A 27,464-nucleotide genomic window follows, 5' to 3' on the forward strand; every position below is an offset into this window, starting at 1 on the left:
ATAAAGAGCTTAGAAGGAGCCCAGGACTGCAATAATATGACGGTATATCAGGAATAAGGGGCACAATTTTCAAAAGTGCCTAAGTGCCACTGCCAGGACTTAGGCTCCTAAGTCCTTTGGAAAATGTTATCCAATGTTCATTGGCAAAGCTGCATGGGGCCCAGGACTGAGCTAGCAGAGGGGTCCTGTATGTCAGGATTAAGGTGCCAAAGTCAAGTAGATTTGAGGCACTTTCCATGCTATATCTGGCTATAATTAATGCTATCATTCTCTCCCTTTAATGTGTACCAAACTGAAGTGAACATATTTTTAAAAGAATATCTATAGATTCCTCTCTCTCTCTCTCTCTCTCTCTCTCTCTCTCTCTCTCTCTCTCTCTCTCTCTCTCTCTCTCTCTCTCTCCGTCTTCTGGGTTTCACTGGGAAAGTCATTCACTGTCATTTAAAAAGACGGAGAAGAAAAGGCATCAAGTAATCAATTACCCCTCAAATCAGGCTATCATTCAATAAATAAAACAGCATGTCCCCTTTTAGCGAAAACCCAGAGTCCCAAAGATTCCCCCTAAGGATCTGAACAGGATGTCCATTATCCAAACTGATAGCAGCTAGCCAAGTGGAAAGAGCAGATGCGCTTTCACATTTTCTGACACTTTGCCTTGCATATTGCGCCATCCTCGCTGAGCATAAAGTGATCTGGACTTTAGATAACACATTAAGAAATGTAAGGAATTGCTTTGCTTTCCAGCCAGCATATCCCCTGTCAATTTGGATCAAAAACGAACACCCGAGGAATTAAGAGTGGTTACTTTGATACATCTCAAGTTAATCCTTCTACTTCCAGCAAAATTGCTGGCCATCTAGTTGTGAATTCCCCCAAAGCTCTGTTCGCACAGCTACACTAAACGTTTGTGGCAAGATCTGCTATTCTGCAGCATGACAATCATTCTTCCCCCCGCACCTCCCCGCCCCAAAAGAATTAACATGAAGCTCTCAAGATTTAACTCCTTCATAAATCTTTCAGGCTGCTGTACAGCAGGAATTACCTGCCACAGAAACCCTGCATGTTGATCCTTGCAGAGGTTGCAAAAGCGCCTTGGCACTCACGTGCATAGACATGAGTCAAAGGCCTTAATGAGAGTGCACACCAGCTTGAGAAAGGACAATGGGAATTTCTGATGAATAATCAGGGACAGTTGGAAACTAGGGCAGCAGTTTATTTTCTAGCTCTGTGGAGCCTGAAGAGCCTCTGACATAGGACTGTCTGCATCACTGGGACCTCTCAACTGTCCCAGAAATGTTGACATTGGGGCCTGGGATCCATGGGTCAGTTAAACACACATGGCTGCTCCATAGGAGGAGAAGGCTTTCTTTCCAAGTGTGTGACCACTGCATATTAAAAGGCAACCAGTATAGTTCCCATTGTTTACCCTGAAGTCTTCAGGCTTTTACATCCTTGTTCTCACATTTTAGTGGCCTCCCTCAGCAAATTGATCAGTCGCTTTGGGAGGAATGTTGGTTGCAAAATTTCAGCTTCTCAGACAGTAACTAGCTCCATGTGTGTGCAGGGGGGACAGAGAGAAATAGAGAGTGGTGGGGGGGATAATATAGTAATAAAATGATAATAAGACAAAATACTTGAAAATGAGGATGATCTGTTCTTTACTGACCTGTTGGTTAACCTAAGTGTTAACTTGGGGGGAGGGGGGGAAGGATTTCAATTTTAAAAAATTCCCTCCTAATAGAGCACATCTAAGCACACACAATATTTCTGTAGTTTGTCTATAAAAATATAGGGCCAAATTCTTCCACCCAAAGATCCAAAGTCCACTGAAATCATTGAGAGCTTTACCATTGCTTTCAATGGGTTATTGAACAAGCCCTATAGGACTAGGCTCACTTATACAAATTTACTCAAGCCAAAGAAAGAAATTGCATGTAATTATGAACATCAGGCAGGCCCACCCTTTCCCCTCCTTTATGGACATCACACAGTTTAATTTAATTTTTATAACTAAAGCACTTTGAAGTTGTCTCTAATAACCAAGCAAATCTTGTGAAGATGTTTTCATAGGTTTACCATCATCGGGTAACACCTGTGGAGATACTTCATGCCAGTTATCTTTTGCGGGGGTGGGAGGGAACTGAAGAAGTGACTTAGAGAGTGACAAGAACAGACAAGTGAGTCTGGTGGATTTTCTTTGTTATATTTTCTGCTAGGAGTCTGCGTGTAACTTACTTCTTTGCAGCTAAGACAAAGGAGTTGACTTTACAAGCCTTTACCAGCAGATGGCACTCCAAGAACAGTTTAGACCGCTTATGCCGGGGCACTGAATCGCGCCGTACTGTACTCCACATGAACTGCGATTCACTTAGTCCCCCCTTCCCTTTCAGGCAGGTATGTCGATTGACTCCCTGTTCTAGCATGATTCAAATGGAGAAAATGGATTTGTGAGGATTATAAAGAAATGCGAAAACAAGGAGGTGGGTTTGGGACCCAAAACACGCAGGCTTCGGGTGCAAGATGGTCAGTGATTGCTTAGAACATTATTTCCTCTAAGAACAGGACTAAAGAGTCCTTGATCTGTTGATTACTATCTGCAATGCAGGACAGCTGCTCGCTCTGCATCGGTCATGGTGGCACAAGTTAAGCGCCAGTAAATCTCTCCGAAATATTCGATCAACCCTAGAGAAGTTTCCTCACAGGAGGAGTTGCATCCACGGCTTGGGGGGCGGTTAAATATGCATTTGGTGGCTCCCTCCGTCCGCCACCCAGCCTCATTTAAACAATTATCGAGGGGGGAAATCAGCGACCGAGTGCTTGAGTGCCAACAAAGGCGCTTCCCCCCGGGGGCTGAGCGGAGAGAAGACGAAAACTGGGGCTTAAAATGACGCCTACTGCTCGGAAAGAAGCAGCGATTTGCAATGCGAGGGACGCTGAGCTGTATTAAGCCGGCAAACATACCTAAAGGTGCTTTACAGCTAACTAGACTGCGGGGGGCGGGAGATGGAGAGAGAATTCTGGGGCATTTACAGCTGAAGATTGTGGCTGAAATTGACCATGATGGAAAAAGAGGGGTGTGCAAAATGCACAGACACACATACACACATTAAACGACGTTAATTGGCATAACATTAAAAACTTGGTGTCGTGTGTCCTATTTATATAAGTAATACATAGAGTTGTATATGTTATCTAAGTAATATAACATATAATATTATACCATCGTGTAGGTGTGTATGAGATGAGAAATACCTCACACTTCCTGTGTGTATATACACACATATATAACACAAACAGCGAGTTATAATATAGACACTTTGTAGATGTACACAGTGTATGTAGTATGTACATATAAATACAGATCATATTATACATAATATGTACAAACACACACATCTATAGTTATGTATATATAACATAATACTCTTAGACGGGGGTCAAAAATCTACCGCATATTTCGTGTCCTGTCACTTCTCTTTTCCATCATGGTCAAATTCAACCACAATGTTCAGCTGTAAATGCCCCAAAATTCTCTCTCCATCTCCCCCTGCTCTTCTCTCTCTTCCTTTCTGTTTATTCGTCGCCCCGAAAAAATACACTTCCTCTGTTAAAACCCGGGGAGCCTTACCCCCATTACAGCCCCACTCTGCACTTTCCCCAGAGCAAATTATTCCTGATGCAAACCAATATCTAGCCCTAATTTTACAGAATCGGGGCTAGTTTCACATGTGTTCCTATGGGTGTCTAAACCTCGGGGTATTTTTCTCTTTTCCAGCTGGAGTCATGTTGAGAAATCGGCAGTCATAGTTAAAAACACACAATGCAGTTGTGAAGTTAAAATCCCCTTAATGACTGATAACTTGTGACACTGAGACAAATAAATGGTAAGGGGTGGGATGGGTCATAAGCCCTTTCAACCTTAAAGTGAGACTTATCAATAGCCGTCCTTTAAACCACGTTTTTCACTCTTCCTAGAGGAGAACTTTGGGGAAACACTAATGATCAGTTCTTGAATTTTACATATTTTTTAAAATATTTAGTTTAACCCGAGACCCCAGGGCGGAAGTGAGCTGAACTGGGACGGGGGGGGGGGGGGAGATGAAGTGGCTATCAAAATAAAGTCACTGACTTTTTTTTTAACATTTAAAACTAATTCTAAAGAAACACAAAGCAAAAAAGCAACACCAGAACTGAGCCCAAAAGAAGGTTTCCAGGGGGGATTCATGACAGACCTGATTGCAATGCTAAATTCCCAAGGAAGTAAACGAGAGAACTGATTGCAAACCTAAATGTCCAAGTTATGACTTTTGCAGATGAAAACTCTGTTTTGTATGCCATAGCGCGAACACCGATTCAGCTCAGAGATAGCCTCTTCCTTGAAAGAAAAATGTCATAAAACTTTACACGAACACTTTAAACAAATCTTCCCTCTTCCCCATTACAAGTGGCTGTCATCTAATTTCTCGGCTGATCTTTGTAAAAACAAATGTCCTGCATTTTATGAACATTTCAGCAAAAATGGGGAGCCGTATTTTCCCCCTTTTTTTCAGTACTGCTGTGAGGTATCTCCATTTATGTATTTAGTTGGTTTTATAAAATGGACGTGTCCAAAGTGAGTTTGTTTGGGGTTTTCTCACCCCCCAGATAGCCGGTTTATTTCAGGTTACATTTGCAATTAGAGGATTTTTAAACTTAAAACAAACTTAACTTAATCTTGCACCAAACAAAGAAACTAGCAAAAACAAACCAACCCCAAAGTACACCTAAAATGTCCTCAGACTCAATCAATATGGCTCTTTCTTTAAATTGCATTTAAATGATAGATAGCTAGAGAAAGAGAGAGAGAGAGAGAGAGAGAGAGAGAGAGAAACACCGCCTAACTGTAGATTTCAGGAGGAAGTGAAATGAGCAAAATTTTCAACAGCGCTGCTTCTGGTATTCCAAAATTGTCTTGGAATCCAATTGAAGCACTCAGCAGAGTGGAGCCTACTGTCTCGGAGCAGCTTGTTTTCAATCACAGACTTTTCAATCCCATGCCAGTCAAGATGTCAAAAAGGTCTGCTTGCTGACTGCAGAAAGTGGGGGAAGGAGGCAGTAGAAACCACATCCCAAGTTCAGGAGGAATTCTGTCCCCAGTCAAATTGCATTAGACAAGAGTTGTTTCCCTTTTTGCTGTAAGAATTTTATTTCGATTTTAAAATGGCTTTAACAGTATTTTCCCCTAAATTAACAGAGGAACGGAACTGGGGAAAAGGGGTGAAAGAAAAGGGGGGAAGATCGCACTGGCATGAAAAACCAGCAATAGCAAAGCAAGAAATTCGATCCTTGGTGTTACTGAGTGTGTGCTGGGGATTAAAAGAGTTGCTCTAGATCAAGGAGTAAAAAGCACAGAAGTGGAATAAAAATATAGGAGTATTATCGAGCTTCTGCGAATTTGGAGAGCCTGTTCAAATCTTAGCGCCCTCCCAATGTGAGCACCTGCCTGCCTACCCCCCTGTTAATCTGTACTTCTAGCAACATCTAAAATATCCCCATTGAATAGAATCTGAAGCAACACAGCTGGAAGAGCCCCTTCGAGCCACTTGTCCACAGCTGAATTGGCTTCTTATCCAGAGCAGGCGTGCAAATCCGAATTAGAATCCTCGTGTCAGGATGGCTCGGAGCAAGGGTGGCCGGGCTACACTGCACTGCCAGCTCAGTAGAGAGTGTATCCTCGCCATGTCTGTACACGCCTCTCGGGTCTTGATGGTTCCCTTGTAACGAGGGGGTTTGGTTAGGCGCACGTGTGGAGTCTGGGACCCAGCGAAAAAAGGAAGCTGAATTCGCTTCAGTCCTGCTCTCTGGTGAGTCAGTGGCTTTCTCTCCCCCCGTGCCCCCCCCAGTCAAAGGCTTTGGGGGGGCCGGGAGCTCTTTAAAATCTCAAGCAATGCAAGAGGGGCTGGGCTGCAGTGAGGGGTCGCTAGGTCAGAGGGAGAACGCGATCCGATCTTCCCGCTACACGAGTTGGAATGTCCCTTTTCGTGTCCGTTTACCTGTTCGGGTGTGAAGGGGGTGGAGGAGCGAGTTGTATGGGGCTCTGCGTTCAGCGGGGCGTTGTGTGTAACGGAGTGCGGGGGCTGGGGGTGTTAAAGAGTGGAGGTCGTGCGTGTGAGAAAGTGTTTGTGCATGTGAAAGAGAGAGAGAGAAAATGTTTTTGTGTCTCCATAGTCACTGTGAAAGAACCACCAAAAGATCTTGCGCCGGATCATGTCTGTAACGCCCTTAAATTAACTCTAGGAGCAAACCTCCAGCTGCAACGTCCACGTCTCCCCTGCTACTGACCCGACGGGGGCGCAGGAACCTTTACCTTGTGTTTCCATGAGTAGCAGCTGCACGTGCACCGTCCACTTCTGTGGCTGGAGCCTGGCTTCGGCCAACCCCCCCCCCCCGCCCCACACACACACCCCAATTCCTGAGAGCACCGGGTACATCTAGGGCACCCTCCTGGGCCTCTCCAGACGCTGTTATCTCAGCACCTGGCAGCGTGTCTGCAAGGCACCGGCAGAGAAGTAGGTGTCTGTGCACACAGGCTGAAGAGCAAGAACGTGTGTGTCTGTGTCTGCCAGAGAGGGGAGTGTGTGTGAGTGTGTGTGTGGGGGGGGAGGGGGTTCCAGGGGGCATAGTGAGGGGCACCTAACTCAAGGAGCCGAAGGAAGGAGCGGCTCGAGTGTGTTGAGTTTGATCATCCCCAGCTCTCCCTTTCTGAGAAGTGTCCCGGGGAAACGCTGCATGACAATGTCAGTTATGAAGCCCATTCGCCTTACTCATGCAAAAACCCCATTCACTTCAAGCGGATTTTGGTCACAGCTATTGGGCCCCGCGCTTTTGTTTCCCCACCAGTAGAGATACAAACAAATCGGTATATTCACACACTACTGTACACACGGCATATGTGTGTCGTGATGTATTTCTAACCACACTGGTTACATATGCATTAGGGGCTTCCAGTCTCAGATTGACCTTGACCGCAAAGCTCAATACATAGGAGCATGTGTATATACGTGTTTGTGGATACACACAAAGACATATACAGCGAGACACACGTTCTTGATATATAGATATCTGCCCATACTAGGGCAAGTACCTTTAGAAAGTAAAGAACTTTGCTGACCACAGTCTCACATTTGTGGTATGTGTCAGTGATTTTAGCTATGCATCTTGCAAAAGACGTGCAACATATTGTGTGTGTGTGTGTGTGTGTGTGTGATATATGTGGTGCCTCTGTGTTTCTTACAACACAACATCTTCTTCAGTGACGGTACAGAAAGCGCACTAATGTTGTTTTCTGAGAGGGAAAAGAATTACTTTTAAAAGCTGCCCGAAACTTGTGTCCGTGTTATTAGTCACTGCCCTGTAGCACAGCTCGTGAAATGCTACAGCCCAGGGTGCAGTCAATTGGGAGAGGAGGTGGAAGAGAGACAGACTGCGTTGGTCATTGCTTTTTAAGACATTTAAGAACAATCAGTAATGAAGGAAACGTTTCCCTTCCTTGCACAGAATATGGAGGTCCCTTTGATCTCCTTAGGCGACAGGTATCCTGTTTTATTCTGATCTCTCAAGGGGACAAATGAAATTACGGCTGAAGGATCCATTTCTAGCAGGAAAAAGCCACGATTAGCATCGCGGGGGGGGGGGGGTCTATGCGTTTTTAAAAAGCGATCAAGGGGCGCCAGGACATGGACTATCAGCTGGTGGGTTTGAAGCTGTTGCCTGTTACTGGAAGCTGCAAAGGCCAACAACACAAGCAGTTGCACAAGCCCGGCACAGAGTGCGGACTCCAGGCAGGAGGGAACCGCGCCATTGAAGGGGCGTGGGGGAAGGGGGTTTTAATAGGATCTGTAGACAAAAAAAAAAAAACAACAAAAAAAACCCCGCTTGGGTGTAATAAATTGTCACTTGTAATCGATAAATAATTAACTCATACTCTCGTGTGGTCTGAACCGACCGGGCAGGGACCGCAAGGACTGCGCTTGCAACTTGAAGACAAAAAGAGAGAAGACGGGCGGACGTGTGCGCTGTTTGGTGGAAAAATCAGAACCCCTGGCGTCGCCTGGAGCAGGACAACGTAAGGGGGGTGGATTCCAGGGGGACATGACCGCTACCTTTCCTTTTTGGGGGTGGGGGGGAAGAAAGAAAGAATCAGGTGGTGGAGAGGTGTAGGGCAGGTGATCTTTTGGGGCTCCCCGGTTTACCAAGACCTTTCATTAGGACCCTCTCTAGAAGAAGAATGACCAATTGTTCATCAGGAGAAAAACCCACGAGCCCCAGGGACGCTGTCCGCGAGCAGGCTGCTCATTTTAAGAAGCGTCCTGGCTAGAAATAACGCCCAGTTGCGCCTCCGCTGAGCGGTTTCCTCCTCTTGCGCGCGCGCGCGCACAGCTCCTGGTTCTGCGCGTCACCCTTGGGCTGGTAGCTCCAGGCGCAGGGCTGGGGAGTCAGGCCCGTGGCCGACTTTCCCACAGACTTTGCACTCGATCAAGCGAAACTTCCATTGAATACGACGGGGAAAGCAGTCCCCGGTAGGCGTTCAAATCCCTGAACCGTCCCGCGCCTCGGGTTCAAACACCCAGGTCCACACAACTCAGTAGAAAGGGCTGCTGCATCTAATTAACTACCTGCCGTTTACCTGTGGTCTTCCTGGCAAGAGAAGGAAACTAACCCCCAGTGAGCAAAAGCCTACTTGCTTCCTTAAAGTCAGATGAGCTTCTCCTATCGCCTTGCGATCACATAGGTGGCGCTCCTTCCCTGCTAAAGTCTCCCCTAGCGCCAGCCAGGTCGCCTGCACAAGGCAGCAATCCCATAAAACCATTGGGGATATCAACTCAGGCGCCAGGTGAGTAATAGACAGGATAATCCAGAGAGATTGCTCGCCGTTTACCTCGATCCACAAGCGCCACAATGGTTACTCATTAACGTTACTATATACAAATAAGATACTCAGGAGATAAAGCCATTTGCAAGTCAGAATTACACCTGGGGTGCATAACTCTTCTCTCGTGAGGCCTGGGTTTTAGATTGCCCGCATAGGAGAAGAGCAAACAGGCAAGGGAAAGTTGCCCTTACTTCTGATCTCCAGGTGTGAGGTTGAAGATTCCCCCCAGAGTTTATGGGGCTATCAGCGGGACTCAGCCATTTTGCTAAGGGCTGGTTAGATATCTCAGTTCCATCGAGGCATTTGGGGCGATCTGCCTAATCAATGAGCCCAGAGGCAGCGGGGAAGGGGTCGGACAAGAACAATTGCTTTACACCAGACATGAACAGCGAGTCTCACTCTTCGCCCCAAACCCTCTCATTGAAAATATTTCAAGTTCTCAGTGCAAGCAGGCAGCATAAAAAGAAAGGAACAAAAAGATCTATGAGCCCCAAAGTAAATTACTCTTACACCGCTTCTGTGTATAACAGAAAAGTGAGGGATAACTCAAGTTCTTTTACACACATTCCCCTCGAGCCCTACACCTCGGCCTCGGTGAGACGTCCACACGTGGCGAAAAGGACGGCGTTTCCAATACGCTTTTTATGCATCAATTATTGCACAGGTCAGGAGCAGCTCATTAGTAGCCATGGACGTCTAGATCGACTTGTGATAACGCTGCTTTAAGTTTCTTTAGCGGTAGCTGTGCGTGTAATATACAGCTGCGGGGTCTCTCGCCATTCCCAGCCAGCAGCCTTTCTGCCTGCAAAGATTTGGGACGAAAATGACGCCTTTCGAGTCGGGGTTCATTATTATTTAGAGTCCAGCTAAATATGGTGCATCATTTAAGTGAAATTTCTTAATAGGCCTCACAACGGGCTTTCAAGAGACCCAAAGGGGAAAAAAAGCCCTCGACCTTAATCACGTCAGTGGGTGCGGATTGATCCATCAACATTGAACACGCCGTGGTTTAAAACAAGCCCATCCACCCGGCTCTCAAGTATTAGAAAACACCTTCCAGTGAATGATCAGCTGGAGACAGCTCTGCTAGGAATGTGTGTGTTTGTGTGTGTAAGGGCAATATGTTTAGGCAGTGTGTGTGTACATGTGTTTGCACTGTGTGAACGTGTGTGCAATATGCAGGAGGTCTATACAGCGCTTGTGCGGTGTGTATTTATGTGTGTAGTGTGAGTGCTTCTGTTAATGGCTTTGTGTCTGTAGATAGCGACGTGGGTTACTGCTCCTAAAACTCCTGTCAACTTTCTTTCCTCTGCTAAGTACAGGAGAAAGTACAGAACAGTCAACAGTTGGACTCTTTAACATTGTGAGGTCGTTTGGTTTCCTGTAGTATAAAGAAGCAAAAATGTTTTATTGGGGTTCAATTTTAAGATGAAATGTCCTTTTTCTCTCAAAAACTCTCCATGAACAGAAGATCTGATCAAATGAACTCCAAAGTGTGACTAACCCCTTTCTTTTCATGATGTTTTCAGCAGCAGTTCTTCTTAAGGGAAGCGTCCAAGTGCCCCTTGCAAGGGGATTTTAATAGGTTTGTAGAAGGTTGCTGTGTATATATCCACTTTCACCAACTGGACCTCTGTTTATCTACAAACCACTCAATTCAGAGGCCTTGCAAGGCGGAGGAAGGAGAATAAAACAGGATACAGCCTGGAAGTGGATCCTTATAATATTTATTACTGGCTGGAGATGAATCACTTTCCAATATATAGGCCACTAACTGTTAAAAAAAATCTTTTTTAACAAGGAAAAATATATACATAATGTTTGAGAATGTGATCAAGGAGTTGGCAAATGTACAGAGAGCTGGTGCCAATTTTCTTTGTTTCTAATCTTATAACCTCTAAGGCCTGGTGAGGGTAACTAGAATATAAACCCAATGATTAAATACTGAATTTGTGTTCCTGCTACAGTCGTTTTATATGTCTTTATTATTATTACAACCATAAAAACAGGACAAGTTGGAGGAAGAAAAATGTGTTTTCAGGGCAAAATTAGAATGATTCTACTCCGAAAAACAGACGGCAAGAAATAAAATAGTAATACCACACCACATTGTAAGCACTTTACCTGCAAACTTTTGAGGAGGCTTTTGCATTAAATTTTAACAGATCTATTCTCTAATTCTTCACTTTTGCTTTATTAATTTATGATGGATAAAAGCATAGCTGAGCCATTCTCATTAACTTTTCAAATGTCACTTAATATTTTTCCATTAAAAAACTTGACTGTGTTGCATATGAATCCACTTTTTAAAAAGAAAAAGAAGAAAAAAGTGTATTATTAAACAGTTTGGTTCAAACTTGTATTTTCCCAGGAACATTGCAAGCTATCCTTCTCTTTACTGCTTGATTTAAAAGAGATCCTTCTCAACTCATTTCACATGGGTTTTGATATAGAGCAAGGAACAGAAGAGGCAGAAAAGGCAATATTTTAAAAACCCCTCTCTTCTCCCTCCAGTTCAAGTTTTTAGGAAAGTTTCTATTAAGGCATTTCACAAGAGGCCCAAAGACATTTCAATAAAAATTTATTGAAACTTCAGTGACTTTTAAAAGGGGGGGGGGAGAATTACAGAAAATCCAAGAACTTCTTGACAATTATATAACACAAAGTATAACTTCATTTCTCTTTTAATCAGGTCTGAGCACCTACCTGACTTTCAAGCCATTAAAATATTCACCCACTCAAACAAAGACAACAATAAGCAAAACAGTAGTAAAAATCCATTGTGATTTTGACACACTAAGGGAATTGGAAAATAATATCTTTTAAAAAGTAAAGAAAAACCTAAATTCTTCATCTCTCTCTCTCTTTTCCTTTCAAGTCACTGGAGAAGTGTGTTGTCATTTTATTAATTTTTTTTTGGGGGGGGGGGGATTGTACACTGAGAGTAGCACTTTTAACACTGAAAAACAAGGGTTAACTGCTACAGTGGCACATTTCTTTCATTCTTCTTTAAGTTCATTGATTTTTTTTCTTCTTTTTCTTTTGCATTCAGCTCTTTTTTTTTTTTATAAAAAAAAATCACTTGAGTTTTTGCATGGTGGTGAACCAAAAGAAAAGTGAACACTTAGCACTGGGGTATATTTGGTTGGTTTGTTGGTTTTAGGTGGTATTTTTAAAGGAAGTAAGAACTTGAAAATGACTAAAACAAAACAGAAAAAAACAGCTGCAGTCATATTTACAGAGATATGTACACTGTCAATAAATTAAAGTTTAATTCTGAGTATTCATATTCCACTTATTTACAAGTTATCAAATAATTACATAAATACTTTCTGTCTTAATAATAGTGTCCACTTTTTTCTTCTCATTATGTTTAAACCTTGTTATTGCATATACAGTAAAAGAGGGAAAGCTGTAATAAACCTACAGTCAAGCTACAGAGGTTTTTAGGTAAAGTATTTTTTTCCCTTTCCAGCTACATTTTGTATTTTTGTTGCTACAAAGGGGAAGGGTGGGAAGAAAGGGGTATGGATCATATTTTTATTTGTTTTTTAATTTTTATCCCTGGGATTTTTAACAAGCATCCAAAAATAAAACAACCCCCCCCCCCAAAAGCGGACTACTATGGAACATGCAAAAAGCCATGAGGTGGCTTTGAGACATCACAACAATATGTCAAAGGACACAGCTTCCCTTAATAAAGACTAACAAGAGCTATATTTAATAACCCATCCAAAAAAAAATAAAAAAAACAACCAATATTGAAAGAACTGATATGCAAGTTACTTACATATTTTTTAGAAAAAAAAATCACTTTTCTTACTTTATTTTTTAATCCATATGTTTGTTTGTTTGCTTTACACATTGAAGAAAAGAAATAAACACCACCCACAAAACCACCTTTCTGGCCTACACATGTCATTGATAGCAGCTTTCAAACCAGCTCTTCCACCTCCAGGCCCCCACCCCTTCTCCTTCGCCCATTTCAAGATACGTTTTGCTGATAAGCCAGCGCAGTCCGCAGAAAGCTGGGCTGGGCCATGTGGTTTCCTTCAAACAAAGTGCACTGCGAGCGTGATTTGAAATGAGACAAGAAAGGGGAACCCCACCCCCGTGTTAACACACTCTTCCCCCCTCCCGCCCCGAGAGTGGAAGGGGGTGCAGTGGAGAGGGGACACTATTAAGGAGACCCACTCCTGGATCTGTCTTGCTTGGATTCAAGTCCACTCACGAGACGCTGGATGTTCTGCAGTTCGCTGGTCGCTTCCTTTTCCGAGCAGAGTTTGGGCGACAGGGACACGGAGCCCGAGGAGAGAGTTGAGGACCTGCTGTTGAGTTCTGAGCCCGAGTCCAACGCCACCGAAGCGGGGCTAGCTGCCATGTTGCCAGCTTTGCCCTCCCCTGTGCTGCTGGCCACGGTGGGCAGGGCAGTGGTCAGCAGGCTGCTGCCGTCAGGCAGGGGCACGGGGAGAGAGTAGGGGCTGTACCTCAGGCGAGGGCGGACGGCGCTGAGGAAAGGGTGCCGGTGAACCGAGCTGCCGGCTGCGGAGGAGGCCGCGGCTGCCGCAGCCATGTAGGTGTAGGGGTATGGAAAGAGGCTTCCGAAGGGAGACATGGCCAGGCCCTGCGAAAAGAAAAACAGAAGCAAGGGGGGGGGGGGGGAACTGTCAGTGATGTTTCACCCTTTGTCCATGTTCCCATGCAGCCCAGAGAGCCGGAGAGAAAAACACCGCTCACTCAGCTCGCCACAAATCATCCCCCCTGGCTGGGGAGATTTGGGGTCTGGTTTATGGAACAGGAGACTCACACACAGGCCTGCATGTCAAAGGCGGAACAGCTGGGAGTGTGAGAACTTACACCCCGAGCAGATCAGGCCAGGGCACAGCCAGACCACGATTTGCAAGCCTGAGTGCCCCGAAGTGGAGTCACTTCAGTTCAGTTGGAAACACCTCCCAGGCTTTCCACAAAAGGTGCTGATCACCCATTCAAATCACTGGGCCCAACGCCTCTGAAAATCGGGCCATTTACGCAGGAATGCAAGTGCCGAAGTTTAGGCACCCAAAGTTTGAGAACTGGGGGCCTGCAAATAGGAAAGAGAGCATGGTCCCCCATGGAAATTAGGGGAGATCCCCCCTTTCCTACCCAACTCTACTTTTATTTTACTTTTTAGAGCCCTCCATTTTCTCTCTCATCGCTGACTGATGAATTTCAACTAGCACCGATCCCCCCCCCAAGATCATCTTTAAAACAAACACATCACGCGTGAGGTTAGTAACGATTACTGGAATTAAGGACGCCAGAGAGCTTGGAACTGAACGAGATCTAGATCAAACACCCTGTACACAAGTTTCCCAGGGGAAATAAAAATGAAAGCCTAAAAAAAAAAAAAAAAGACAACCCCCCCGTTTTCTATTCCAGGTTCATTTTTATACAACCTGGTGCTTTCAACCCGTTGCAATTTTGTAAAACCGCTCCCTATCGCGGTGCGAGTGGAGGGGTGGTTCTGACTCTGTTCTTAGTTGCACGGGTGTAAATCAGAAGTCAGAACCCAGTGTAAACGGGAAAGGCGAGTCGGACCCCTTGGGTGCGCAGGGCAAGGCAGAGCGCATCGCTCCGCCTTGGAGGGAAAGGAACCCCAGCCCAGCAGCACCCTGTGAGCGCCAGGGCTAGCGGAGGGCAGGCCTGGGGGAATACCTGAGAGGCCAGGACGTGCTGTTGGAGATGAAACGGTAGCGCAGCTGCCGACGCCCCAGAAAGTCCTTGAGCCGCTGCTGTGGCCATAACCGTGCTTTCCAGTCCGCTGACCCCGGCCGAGGCCCCGGACACGGTGGCCAGTAAGGGGCCCATGCCAGCGGCCATGCTGGAGAAGGCTCCCCCCATGGCGAACTGACTGGGGTGCAGGAGGAGCGGGTGCCCGCTGCCCAAGGGGTTGAAGAACTGCTGGCCCGCCAAGCCGTGGGGGAAGCCCAGGTTCTGCAGCGGCCCCTGACTCAGAGGCGCCGGGCTGTCCGTCTGAACCGTGAGCGGGGCGAAGGGCTCCTTGCTCAGCAGCCGGGACTCATCCACCTTCGGGGCGTCCCTGCGGGGGCTTTTGAGTTCCTCGCTGCCCAGGCCTCTGGTGCTGGAGGAAATCGTGGCTGGGCTGTGCCTGGAATCAGGGGGGGCTTTCTCAGTCCGGCTGGGGCCTTCCCTGCTCTTGCCGGCCGCCGAGTCGGTGGAGAAGAAGGGCGCTTTGGCCGGGCTGCCGCCCTTCTCCCGGGGGTCTTCCGCCGCCGCCGTGGTGGTGCTGATCTTGCCAGAGTCACTGGCCTCCGGCAGCTGCTGCTCATCTTTGCTCTCGGCGTCGCTCTCCCCCTCGCTGGGGCACAGGTCTGAAAGGCAAAGGAGCAGGCGCTATTGCATAATCCTGGCCCTGGCTGCAGACCCCCTGTGCCCTGCCAGGCAGCACCTCTCTCGGCGCTCCCCTGTCCTGGGGCTAGGGGGGATATTCCGTGCAAGCGTGAACTAAGAAAATAGCGAATCCTTCCACTCCAATCAGCAGAGGAACAACATACACGTGTGTATGGGAAACTACCCCAAAGTGAACGTGCCTCGGGCCAGAGCCTTCAGTTACACCGGGGTAAATCCGAATTAGCTGCCACATAAATCTGGATTGGTTGCTCCGGTGAAACTGAGAGCAGGTCGGGGCGAGCATTGTGTGTGCGTACCGAGCAAAATCCTTGTTTTCCTATTCAAATGTAGTTAAACAGAGGATTTAAAAAATAATGTTATGGGATTGTTGTTTGTTTATTTCTAAATCACTTTCTGCAGCTTTCAGACATTTTTTTTCCTGCTTAAAGACAGGAAACCCGTTGCAGGCTTTGAACAAACTCCTTCCCTCCTATCCCCACCCCTCCTGGCCCTGCATAAGATTCCTGGGTATTTTATCTCCTAACCTACGTGCAACCTCCAGGTGTTAAGATCTAGTCTGTTTTTCAAATCCCCTCCCACCTCCACCTCTGCACGACTTTAAACCACAAAATAAAATAAAATAAAATAAAATAAAATCGGAGGGGAAGGGGGGAGAATTGAAAAAGAAATCCAGTGTCTCGGCCAACACAACAGAAAGCCCAAGGAAGATTTCAAAACCACCGCTGAGAAAAGGGGAAGAAAAAGAAATCCACGGCGATTTTTCTGCAAGAAAGTAGGATTTTATAAAAGGGGCTAGGGAAAGAGCCTGCCTTTAATAACAGATTGAAACATGAATATTAATGGACCGGCTCCAGTTTTGAACTTTTGCCCCGTAGTCTGCCTTTGCTCCCTTGACTCAGAGCTGGCTCCTTTCTGAACCGCAGGGAGGGGGAAGGAGGGGGAAAAAGAGATTCAAAGCACAGCAGCAGAAGAAAAAAAAGTGAGGGAGGGGTGGGGAAGAGAAGCGGATCTGTATATGTAAAGAGCCTTCAGCGGATGCATGTTCAAAATCATTTGCTTCGCTGTAGCCAGAAGTTTGGCCAGGAGCGAAACTTTTCCTTCACGCCCAAAAGGAAAAGCAACCCAGAGATGAAGGATAGACACGGTCTCTGGCGTAGGTGCGTGCAGGGAGGTGAGGGGACGGAACCTCACCTTTCAGATTGGATGTGCCCACCGCAGAGACGGCGGGGGACGAGGACTGAGCGAAGCACTTAAAGGCGGTCTGCTCGCTAGAGGACTCATCAGAGGTCCCGTTCTCCTTCTTCTGCCTCTCGTCATAAGCTCTCATGGACTGCAAGGTCAACTGCTTTCTGCGGGGACAGCGAGGGAGCAGAACTTCTTCAGAGGGCTTTTGCGCTCTCCCGGGACTCCAGTTAACCTGCTACCTAGCACAACTGCCCTTCTGCACCCCGCTACCTCCACCTTCCCCTTCTGGCTGTGCAGCGGGAGGGGCCACAGAATCTATGTTGCATTAATAACGACTTTGTACGTGTCAGATGTTTTCCCCCCGTGTGTTCGGTGGGGATTGGGTCACATTTATGACGGATCAGGGTTCATGGATTGGAAGGAATACATTTTTGCAGGCAGAATTAAAACGCTGCGGGTTGTCTGCTAATGAGAAGAGATTCTTGGAAGCTGTTAGCATCAGTACTTAGCTAGGGCAGAGTATTAAATAAATGAGGAGGAAAAAAATCATTCCCAAGCGATTAGCTTTTAAAATGTTAGCGTGTTCCTGGGATATCAGGCATCTTAATGGTTGCTAAGATTGCTAGGAAGTGGTTATTTTGCTAGGTACTCTATGTAATCTTTCCCCCAACAATTAACCCGGAGTGAAATCTATTTATATTTAGAGAGAAATTAGAAATAATTTCCGACTTGTGGCTTCCATGTGGGATTTGTTTTCAATTGATAAAATGCCACCTCCCCAGTCAAATGAAAGGCGTCTCTGTTAGAGCATTAAAACAAGCCTGTTGCCACAGTGAAAATGCTTTGTTTGTTTCTATATAAAATACGAACTACTCCTACTTTGCAGAAATAAAGTCCTAGACAATTTTATAATCAGGATGCCATCTCTATAAAAGAGATGTATTATATTTTCTCTTCAGTGCAGAAAGGGGGTTTTAACACCCCAAGGAAGATACCAATGTATACAATGGCATGTATTTACCCGTGGGCTCTCAAATCTATACTTCATTCCTCGTATTTTCCAGAGCCAGCTGCAAACACATGCTTTAATATCCTTGCCTTTTAAGAGAGATTTCTATCCTTGGCCGTATGTCATTCTCTTCTTATGTCACTTCTCATATCAATCCAATGCAATATTGAAAATAAAAGGTAAAAACACAATCAAATCACCCGCAATCTGTTTTGCTTTATGAAACAAACTCTCCTTATTAAATCTGGCTGGGGGAAGGGGCTAGTTCGGAGCAAGCTGGAAGTTATATTGACCTCTGGACACGTTCTAAAGTTGGCAAAAGAGAAAGAAACGGGGCAACTTTTCAGGCTTACCTTTTCTCCCTCCTTCCATTCCCGGTGTCGCGAAAACCTTTGGCAAAGGGATTGTTGTCAATTTTTAATTGGGTTATCTAAAGGGGAAAAAAGGTGGGGAGAGGCCACAAAGTAAGGCACCAAAATTTTCAAACTCTCCCCCCTCTCCTGCAATACATACAGCAGGAGGTTTCCTCTTCAAGAAACACACAGCACATAAATCGATACGCGGACGTGCAAAGATTTTTGAGTTGGCAGGGGCAAGCAGATTACTTGGTGGATCCATACACTTTAATACTCTGGCTTTGCACAGTTCTAAAGACACGTTTGTCTCCTCAGTTACACAGACTGGCTTAGTCGAGTCAATCGCAGAGAATGGCTTGCCACTGAAAATGCCCCGTGTTGCTAATACCGCGCTGGAAGGAATGTAACAAAGTGCACTGCGATCCATTAAAGTTATGCTTCAGTTTAAACTTTTTAAATGCCATAATTAAACCGCAAACGAATCATAGCCACCCCCCTTGCTATACAATAAAGTACTTTATATAGTTACATTGCACAGCGTGTGTTGGGGGGGAGGGCGAACACAGAGCTGATTTTATTGAAAACGCCTTGTAATGCATCAAGATTTTTTAGATTAAAAAGCACTGAGTTACCCTTGAAAACATTTGTTTTCGCTTATCCGCTTTACATTTTTAAAGCCTGTTTAAAGAATCGGTGGAGATCTTAAAGAGACACTGGGCAGATTTAAGCCCCCCCTCCAAGTTTGCGGAGCGCCTGTAAATACGAGGCGAGGAGTTTACACTAGAAAAATGCACCAAGGGTTTCATTTACAAAATCGGGGAGGTGAGGAGGTGTCATGGTAAGAGGGGAGGGTGTTTTATTTATGTATTTATTTATTGCAAACCCAACAACCTCCGCTTAGAGAGCAAAGCAGCTCCATAAAGCATAACTTATGCCTTCTGTTTGGATTCCCTGAACTCTGCATGGTGTCTCCTCGGTCTATAAAGTTAAACCCAGGACCCAACGATTGCACGAAACTAACAAAGGTCTGGCTAGGTGAGTCGTGGAATGTGGGTTCTGACCTCTCGGGCAAGATCGCTGAGTTAGAGCAGGGGGCGAGGGGCACTTTGCTTCCATTACAATAGGCTTTACACACAATTTCATGGCAATAAGACAAGTACATTTAGTTCTACTCTGCAACGAAGTGACGGCTCCGCTGACGGCTCCAAGCGAGCATTGTTGCTAGCAAGTCCCAGGGCAAAATCTAGCCCCATCTCTCCTGCACACATTTCCCTTCTATTTCCTTACCAAAAAAAGCAGGCTTGCAGAAACAGTGTAAACTCCCCCCCCCCTTCCCCACAATGACAAATAGCTCTTTAAAATATAATAATTAGGGCGTGAGGAATCTTCCCCCCCCAACTTTTAAAATATTCATCTCGTGGGATAATAGAAGGGGGACCTAGAAGGATTACATATCGCAGAATTCCAGCAACTCAGCCAGGTGCTTTAAATCCAGCACTTTTTAGTCTAACAAAAGAAGTTATAACGTGTAGAGAAAAAATACAATAAACACCGCCAGTTTGGGCTCTTTGGTTCCCGAGACTTGTCTCCATTTTCCTAAACTCAGCATTCACCAATCTCCCAAATAGAGCTCCTTGGATACAACCGATCCCCTGGCAGACGGGAAAGGAGAAGCCTGACGCGCTGCAACTTTGTCCACACTGCCTAGTTCAGCCCTTAATGCTAAACTCTGCTAGAGAGCCTCCCTGATCAGAACCTCCTCCCCCCACCCCCGAATCAATAACAACAGTAATAAAAACACTGCAGGGTAGAAATAATAATAGGAAGTAAAGGTGCGTTCCAGCCTTATCGCCAGTGCTGTCAAAGGAGGTAAACTGGTGCAAAGGCCAAGGGCAATGCAAACTACAGCCCTGGCTCTGGCCTGTCTTTCTGAACACCGATCGGATTGAGTCCCTCCTGCTCCCCTATGTTACTCTTATTTAATCCACACCGAAAACACAGATACCCTCCCTCACGTGCACACTCAGTGTAAACCCTCCCGTTTAAAATAACATTTCCGAGGCAAACTGGATACGCGATATTAGCAGCCTTGTTTGCACTACAAAAAAAAAAAAAAAAAAAAAGAGTGACAGACTTCCTGATTTTTAAATCAACAATGCACCAGAAAAGCTTTATTAAAAGCCTAAGCACTTAAAACGAATCCCTCCCGAATCGCCTTACCTTATCGTTCTGGTATGCGGTCACAGCGATGAATTCAGTTTCAGGAAATACATAGGTCCTGAATGTACTGTACGGCAGCTTGAGTATGTCGTTGGCTCGGACAATATGGAACCTCGGTTGGTATTTGTGCATGGAGTTTAAAATTGTCTGCAATTGCATGGGAGGAGGGACACGATCAGATTCAAAAACAACAACAACAAACGGATTTACAGGAGTGATCGGCTGGGAGGGTGAATTTGTTCCCTCTCCATTCCCCACACCACCTTACAGTCCCCCCCCCCCCCCACGTTGACAGCTACACACTTCAGTTTTCAATTAATACACATCTCTCTGTGCATTTTGAAATCGACCAACATTTTGGCAGCAGATGGGGGAGGGGGAAGAATCGTTTGCGATAAGGACAACATGTATTTTAATTTAAAAAACAATCCAGGGCCTTAGTTGTAACTAATTGACGGTCCCAATCCACTTAAGGCCTTCTGCGAAGAGCAAAAACGTATCATCTAATCAAATCACAGCCAGCAAATGCAATCTTCACAACATTAGAGATTTCCCATCTCCCTGCTCCTTTGCAGAGTCTTCCCAAGGAGAGAGAGAGAACCCTAGAAGATCATTTAACTTCTTTTAGCACTTATCAGCCTATTTGTTTGATTTAATTATTAAGTTAGTTTTTATCACTGCACACCCAGTAAATGTAATGGAGTGGGTAGAAATGAATGGGCCCCTTGACCTCTCATTCTTGTGTCTGTTTATTTTCTCTCTGACTTGCATTATCGTATCTTGATGAATATATATTTAAATGTTTGCATTCCCGGGCATTTAAACCACCCTTTATACACATACCCATATAATTCCCTACAGTAAAAATGGGATCCTCTCTATTTTAAAGCCAATATTGCTCCAGTGAGTTTCTAGATGTACCAAGATTAAAATTACTATATTCATCAAAAGGAAAATAAACTAGTTGCATTATAGGCTGGACACGTGGGTGTTACAGAGGTGGGTTATTCATTTATTTATTATTGCCACAAATCTATTCTTTAGCGAGTTAAAATCAATGCAAACTCGTCTCTCTCTTTTTTTCTCTCTCTCTCTTTTTTTTTTTTTTTTTTTTTTTTGCCTCTTTGCAACCCCCTCCCGCAATATTCCAACTCTGCAAGACCAGTAGTTTGCCATGGGCTGCACCCTCTTTGCAAACTCAGTGGCTCTGGTTCTGTTGCAAATTGTGGGTGGGAGGGAAGGAGTAAAAGAAAAAGTAAGAGAGGGATCAAAAGGAAAAGGAACTTACAAATCCATGCTTGTCAGAAATATTGTTAGTCAGTTTAAGTTTGTGGAAAGTGACGACTTTGGACATCCATTGTTCTCCCGTAGCCGGACTGTCCGGGTGGATGTACATTCTCTTTGGCATTTCAGGATCAGCTTTGCCGGCTACCATCCACCGGGAATTATGGAATTTATATCTACAATCATCAGCCGCCACAATATCCATCAATAAAATGTACTTGGCCTTTTTATCCAGCCCAGTGCATCTCACTTTAAATGGAGGAAACATTCTCCTAGGGATAGAGAGGAACAGGAAGAGAGAGGAAAAGACAAGATAAAAAAAAACCCATACAAGCAAACAAACAAAACCCTACATGAGTAAACTCCTATATCCCAGTGCCATTTCAGCCGGTAATTTCATGTCTCAATAGAAAAAGGCCCTGAAATAAACACGATGTATTCCCCCCCCCCCACACACACACAGAAAGTATTCTTTTTTTTCAATCGCTTAAGAGGTTTCAAGAGAAAATTCTTCCTCGAAAAAGCACGTACTGAGGATGTGTATATTTCCCTACAATCGCCACAACATTCCCCGCCCTCCACTCACAAACTTCAAAGCCTGACATCGCAGTTGGATCTTGAAGCCATTTGTATTTATTTGATTTTATTTCCCTGGGTGCTACACAAAGAGACATGGGAAGCCATTGGTTAACTGTGCGAATGTTCTCCAGGTTTAGGAGTCAGTCCATTAGCTGTGGGGGCGAAACAAGATTTCTGCTGGAGCCGGGAAAGAGCCACAATGTTGTACGTAAGTGTGAAATTCAGAATCCAATCATGTCTCAATGTAGGGGAACATATCTGAGCAGGGCTCCTTGCAAACCACATTCCCCTATGCTCCTAAGTCCAGTTCTAAAGTGCAACAGGATACCACAAATTTGCTGTTTATTATGCCGAGTGGTTGGCATTCAGCAATCTCCACTTAAAAGGAAACACATGACTTTGCAACAAATAAGAAGTATCTAATACTCTTCAATCTTTCCTGCAAAAGTTTGGCCACAGAAAAATGGGGGAGGCGGTAGTGTCTATAGGGGCAATTTTCTGCAGCTCTCAGTTCTTTTGTGGCTGTACAATCTACAAGCCATGCAATAAAAAACCCTATAACGTAAATATTACTATTATAAGCATTATAGGATTACTTCTCAGGACTGGTTCGTTAAGAATTATTTGCTCTTACAGATTGCATATGAATTAGCAGTGTTTATAATAAAATACAATTAAGTACTATTAATTGTGCATATATGTATGTATATATCTAACGCATATGCCTGTTATTAGTATACACATTACATAATACACATACAACATACCCACATTCATACTTAATATACGTCTGTGTGTGCACTCAGAAATGAAGGAATTAGATAGATACCAAAATTGCTCGCAAATTTTGTGGACAGAAACCTATAACTATGCATTGTGTGTAAGATTAATGTTTCTTTTTTTATCAGTTTATGTATTTCCAGACACCATTAGTCAGCACAAATGCTTGCATAGATCACAGTAGAAGCACAGATTCATAAGGAAGCAGCTGGAAGAGAGAAGTCATTTCATCTAACATTACTATATTTACTTCAGCAGCAGAATTATGCCCCCTTTTCCGGTTATGAAAGACAACGTGCAGTAAAGCAGAAATCAAGTCAGTTAAAATCCTAACCAAAATTATTTTTTTTCTCTTCTAATATTCTACAGTCACACTAAGCTGTTGTCTCGCACACATGTGTATATAGACACACATATTCACACACAGACACACTCAGCATCCACTATTGGCGATTCAGAAGCTGAACAGGGCCCTGAAGCGCAGTCACTTCAGCTGTCTGAAAGTTTTCATCATTCCAGATGAAACAAGTTTTCTGGAGGAAGTCGTTGGCTTGCTTTGGCACTGCATTGTGGGGTCGAGGGGAATACAGAGCGAAACACACAGACCTACCTTCCTGATTTAGTGATCACCATTTCTGTGCCCCTTTTGTGGAATTGTTCCCAAAGTTCTTTGGCTTCCAGATGCACTTTGGGGTCATCTTCCACCTCTTCCTCTGGCTCCAGGGTTTTTAGAGGCCTCAGATGAGCTGCCGCCTGGTGACCCAGGGAAGAAAAGGGAATGCCAGTCTCAGCCGCCCCGACTAATTGATCCATAATCGGTTTGGCCAGAGCCCCGGGAAGGGAGAGGGCAGCTGCCCCATTGGGAGGCAAAGCAAGCGCCGGGAAGAATGGAGGTTGGTGTCCCAGTACTGCGCTCATGGCAAAGTCCGGAGCTCGGTGAGGTAAAAAGGGATGATAAGCCATGCTTGTCCCAGGGATTACTGGATCTCTCATCGGTATACTCATCCACTCCCCCCGGATCTTCCTACTGCTGGAGGAGCCCTGGAGTGGTTTCTAACAGTACATCATGGGGGGAAAAAATCACCCCAAATAGGGTGTGTGTGGGGGGGAGATCTATAGACACAGAGTACATGAAACAAGAAAAACTCTACACACTGCAAGTGGCCCAGTCAGGAGACATAATCACTCCGGACAGCTTCTCCTTGTGGCGGCTGCTGATTAGTGTGGCTTTTTTTTTTTCCCTGAGTGGAAGTTCTTGCATGCAATTTCAAAGGATGTAGAAGAAGAAGAAGAAAATCCAAGGATGTCGCTGCTGCTGATGGGGGTCTCCGCCGCGGACGCAGGCGCTCCTGGAGCCTGTGTGTGTTTTATTTCCCTCTCTCTTCCTCTCCGTCCGTTGCAGAGGTTGAGGGCTCGAAGACGGGTTTTCTCTCTGTGGTTTGTTTTCTTGTTGCGGTGTGTGGGTCCCTTCCCTCCACCCTCCCTTGCACAGAACAGAGCCTGGGAAGGGAAGGGAAGGGAAGGGAAGGGGGGGCGGAGATAGAAAAACAAACAAAACTCCCCACAAAACAGAAAAGGACCCCGGCTTGATCACCCTTCTAGCAAGCAGCAGCTACAAAATTTGCAGTGAAATCTCGCTTCCGTTTCCCCCCCTCCCCCGCAGAGCCTTCGGAAGGAGCCCTGATTCCAAGAAGGATCTCTTCTTCTTTCCTTTCCTTTCCCCACTTCCCTTCTCTCTCTCTCTCCCTGCCTTTTTTATTTGGAATTACACCCTTGTCTCCGCTCCAGCACACTCCGGCAGAGGGGAGAGAGAGAGAGAGACTTTCAGCTCCAAGAATTCCCTGTGAGCTCTGCTGCCCTTGCACCGGATTGTCTGGATGTGTTATGGGTCGCAGGGGAGCTGGAGCCTAGTTGATTGGCTCTTTGACGCTTTCGGACCAATTGTGTGGCTCCATAGGCGTGGTTTTGACAGGTCGGGTGGAGGGGGACAGAGCCGAGTTATAAAAAGAAGGTGTCGGAAACTGTAACGCCGCAGCAAAGCATCACTACTACTCCATGGCGTGTGAATATGTCAACATGATCAGAGGGGAGGGCGCAGCGAGCCACTGGGGAGCGAGCGAGAGAACCGCCTCTAGGTGGCTTCTCCGAGGCGAAATCGCCCCCTAACCCGGCTCGAGCTGCTCCAGCCCTAGAGGAGGGGGGGCTGGGAGAGGCTCGCCTCTCCCTGGAACAGTGCAGGGCTCCGCGGCTCCTTCCCTTTGGCCAGATCTAGGGCTGGCCCGCGCTGGGCATTTTCATTTTCGACTTAGCAACCGCCTGGCTCAGCGGGGTTTGCATCGCCTCGCCGCCTCGCAGGACAATAGCCAGGGCTGCCGCTAAAGGGGGGGGGGGGGGTTGGAGCCGCGCTTACCCTGCCATGGGAGCGGCACCTTAGTTCTGCCATCCGGGGGTGCGCGATTTGCGGCTGGAGAACGGGCCTTAATGAACCGAGTCTCTAGGGACTTGAGATTGTTGTCCCCAGTCCCTGGTTTGAAGTGCAGGGGATAAGGTGCCCCAGGACCTACACGTTACTCTCCGCCCTGTGCTAGCTTCTACCTTGTGCACACCTTGGAATCGAGTCTACGGGACACATACAGGGAGTGGCTATAGGCCAGAAACACGCGAGTACCAGAGTCAGACCCAGGGATATAGACTATTCTGCACCATAGACATGTCATGCTGGATCCAGTCGAACGCAGGGTACGTTACCGATGCACACGGTGGATGCATTGTCTCGAGAGGCAACCGCTGTTACACGTGTGTGGAAGGAACAGGGGGCTCCCCCCCCCATGAAGTCTGCGCTCACGCCGCCTAGAGAGAGGCTCACTCGGAAGGCGAAAGTGTCTCAAGGCCTGGCTCTTGTTCTAAATCCTTTTATCCCTCTGTCACCAAGTCTTGGGGGGGGGGGGGGGGATGATATCTGACTCAGGGATCGCCTTTACGATATGCAGCCTCGCGCTCCCTGCTCTTTTCTTCACCCGTGTTTTATCTGCACAGGAATCGGGGGTGTGTGTGTTAATTCTTCTTCTTCTTCTTCTAAAGCAAACAGTGAAATCTTGCTCTCCGGCCTCTGATGTGGCTGAGTCCTTGTCCCAGTGGCTTCTAGGGGAGACTGGGGAATGGGGGGGGGGGATAGTTTTTTTTAAGCAGTGGATTGTGCTAGCAGTTCATGCTGGCGCCGAATGGGTTACTCTTTAGCCCAGCGCCTTCCCACCCCTCCTCCTCCAGATGGGTGCGCAGGGAGAAGACGGGAAGTGCAGTGCAATTCTCCGTGCTCTTTGGGGCTGGGAATTTGGTGGGGGTTGGAGAGGGCGAGCCCGGAGTAAAGCACAATCAGGCCTTTCCTGGAGTACCCCAAACGCCTGATGACTTCAATGGGTTGTTAAGGAATGCAGGATCGGGCCCCAGCTAACATACCCCTTCTGTGTCCTTCCACCCCCTCTGTGTTACTTTAGGAAGATCAGAGCTGAGCTGGCTTTGCCTTGGCAGTTTATGTTCCTTTGGGAATGACAATGCATACATGCAAGTCATATCTTGCGGATGGGGCTCGTGTGAGAGAGAGACAGAGCAGAAAATATGTGGAGTGGAGTGTGAGTGTGGCTGTGGGAGGGGGGGATGGAGCATGTGTGTGTTAATGGGGGTGGGAGGGAGGAAATGAGCAGCCAGAGAAATCATACAGATGTACAAACTGGGGTGGAGAATGTCACATTTTTGGGAGGGATCCCCCCCTCACACACACACTCCGCTTACAGAAAGGAAAATAAATGCTGGGAGCAAAGCAGAGAGGGAGAGAGAGCCGGCAGTGGCATTGTGGCCTAAATGCATGTAGATAGCAGCGGAACATCTAAAGTGATTAGCTCTTCTAACGTTGCATTTTTGACGCACATGGTTAAGAGCGCTTGGCGCCAGCCTGGTGAAATCCCTGTAGTAACCAGCGTCTAGGATCACTTTGCATTCACCAAAATATCTCCCCTTCAGTCTCAGGCGGGGGGGGGCGGAGGGGGAGCAGGGACTAGGCCTTCAAAGGCGAAGCGGGTGGATGGGGGGGGGCAGGAGAGAGAGAGAGAGAAGAGTGGCATTTTTGGCGAACCCAAACGCTTGGATCCTCTAGTGATTCTATGGGCTAGCTAATCCCCTTGGCTATAGTTTTCAGCTAGTTATGGCAGACAGAGGGAGAGAAAGCGATTGCAGATCCTTCCTCCAACCCCTGCTAGAAATCCGTGATTCCGTGTCATTCATTTCCTCTCCTGCCCATCACAACCTGAAAATCACAATGAGGATGAGGCTAATAAAATAATTAATAGAACAATCAAAATAAGCAAATCCCTGCTCTGTACAACTGTTTGGTGCATTAAAAGTTTCCAGAAATCCAGGAGCTCTTTAAAAGCAACCCCCATGAGTTCTCCAGTGACCGAAAGGGTGTTTGCACGCCGTTGTCTGGTTGTGTATCTGAAGTGTGCTTCTCTGTGTATAGATATAAACTTCTAGCTATATAGGGGTGTGTGTATTTGTATATACATTTCCGTGTGTGCATGCAGAGGAATAAACACGTCATGCATACACCCAAAGAATGATCTGCACATTCACACAGGAGATGATTGTGGGTTTGGGTTTGGTTTTTAAAAGTTTCAGTGCAGAACTGCATACTTAACCCCCTCTGAGTAACGTCGCCTATAAATCCACCACCCCT

At 46.1% G+C, this 27,464-nt stretch overlaps 1 protein-coding gene across 1 annotated transcript; it reads right to left on the minus strand.

Annotated features, from left to right (window-relative positions):
• Window positions 1-11,529: 11,529 nt before the first annotated feature.
• On the minus strand, window positions 11,530-24,595 carry TBX3 (T-box transcription factor 3). The gene is made up of 7 exons (XM_074972776.1): window positions 23,346-24,595; window positions 21,381-21,648; window positions 20,093-20,239; window positions 17,870-17,946; window positions 16,514-16,671; window positions 14,606-15,282; window positions 11,530-13,535 (listed from the first exon to the last, which is right to left on the minus strand). The coding sequence occupies exons 1-7, from the start codon at window positions 23,738-23,740 to the stop codon at window positions 13,092-13,094; spliced, it is 2,166 nt and encodes a 721-aa protein (XP_074828877.1). The 5' UTR covers window positions 23,741-24,595; the 3' UTR covers window positions 11,530-13,091.
• Between the last annotated feature and the right edge of the window lie 2,869 nt (window positions 24,596-27,464).

The sequence above is a fragment of the Natator depressus genome, chromosome 15, assembly GCF_965152275.1.
Source record: "Natator depressus isolate rNatDep1 chromosome 15, rNatDep2.hap1, whole genome shotgun sequence".
Classification (NCBI taxonomy): Eukaryota; Metazoa; Chordata; order Testudines; family Cheloniidae; genus Natator; species Natator depressus.

Excerpts from the sequence above, each read along its gene's own strand:
- TBX3 (XM_074972776.1), bottom strand. The coding sequence starts at position 23,740 with ATGAGTATACCGATGAGAGATCCAGTAATCCCTGGGACAAGCATGGCT. Across the intron at positions 21,649-23,345 it reads GTGATCACTAAATCAGGAAG|GAGAATGTTTCCTCCATTTA; the intron begins GTAGGTCTGTGT and ends CTCTATCCCTAG. Across the intron at positions 16,672-17,869 it reads AATGGAAGGAGGGAGAAAAG|AAAGCAGTTGACCTTGCAGT; the intron begins GTAAGCCTGAAA and ends CTGTCCCCGCAG.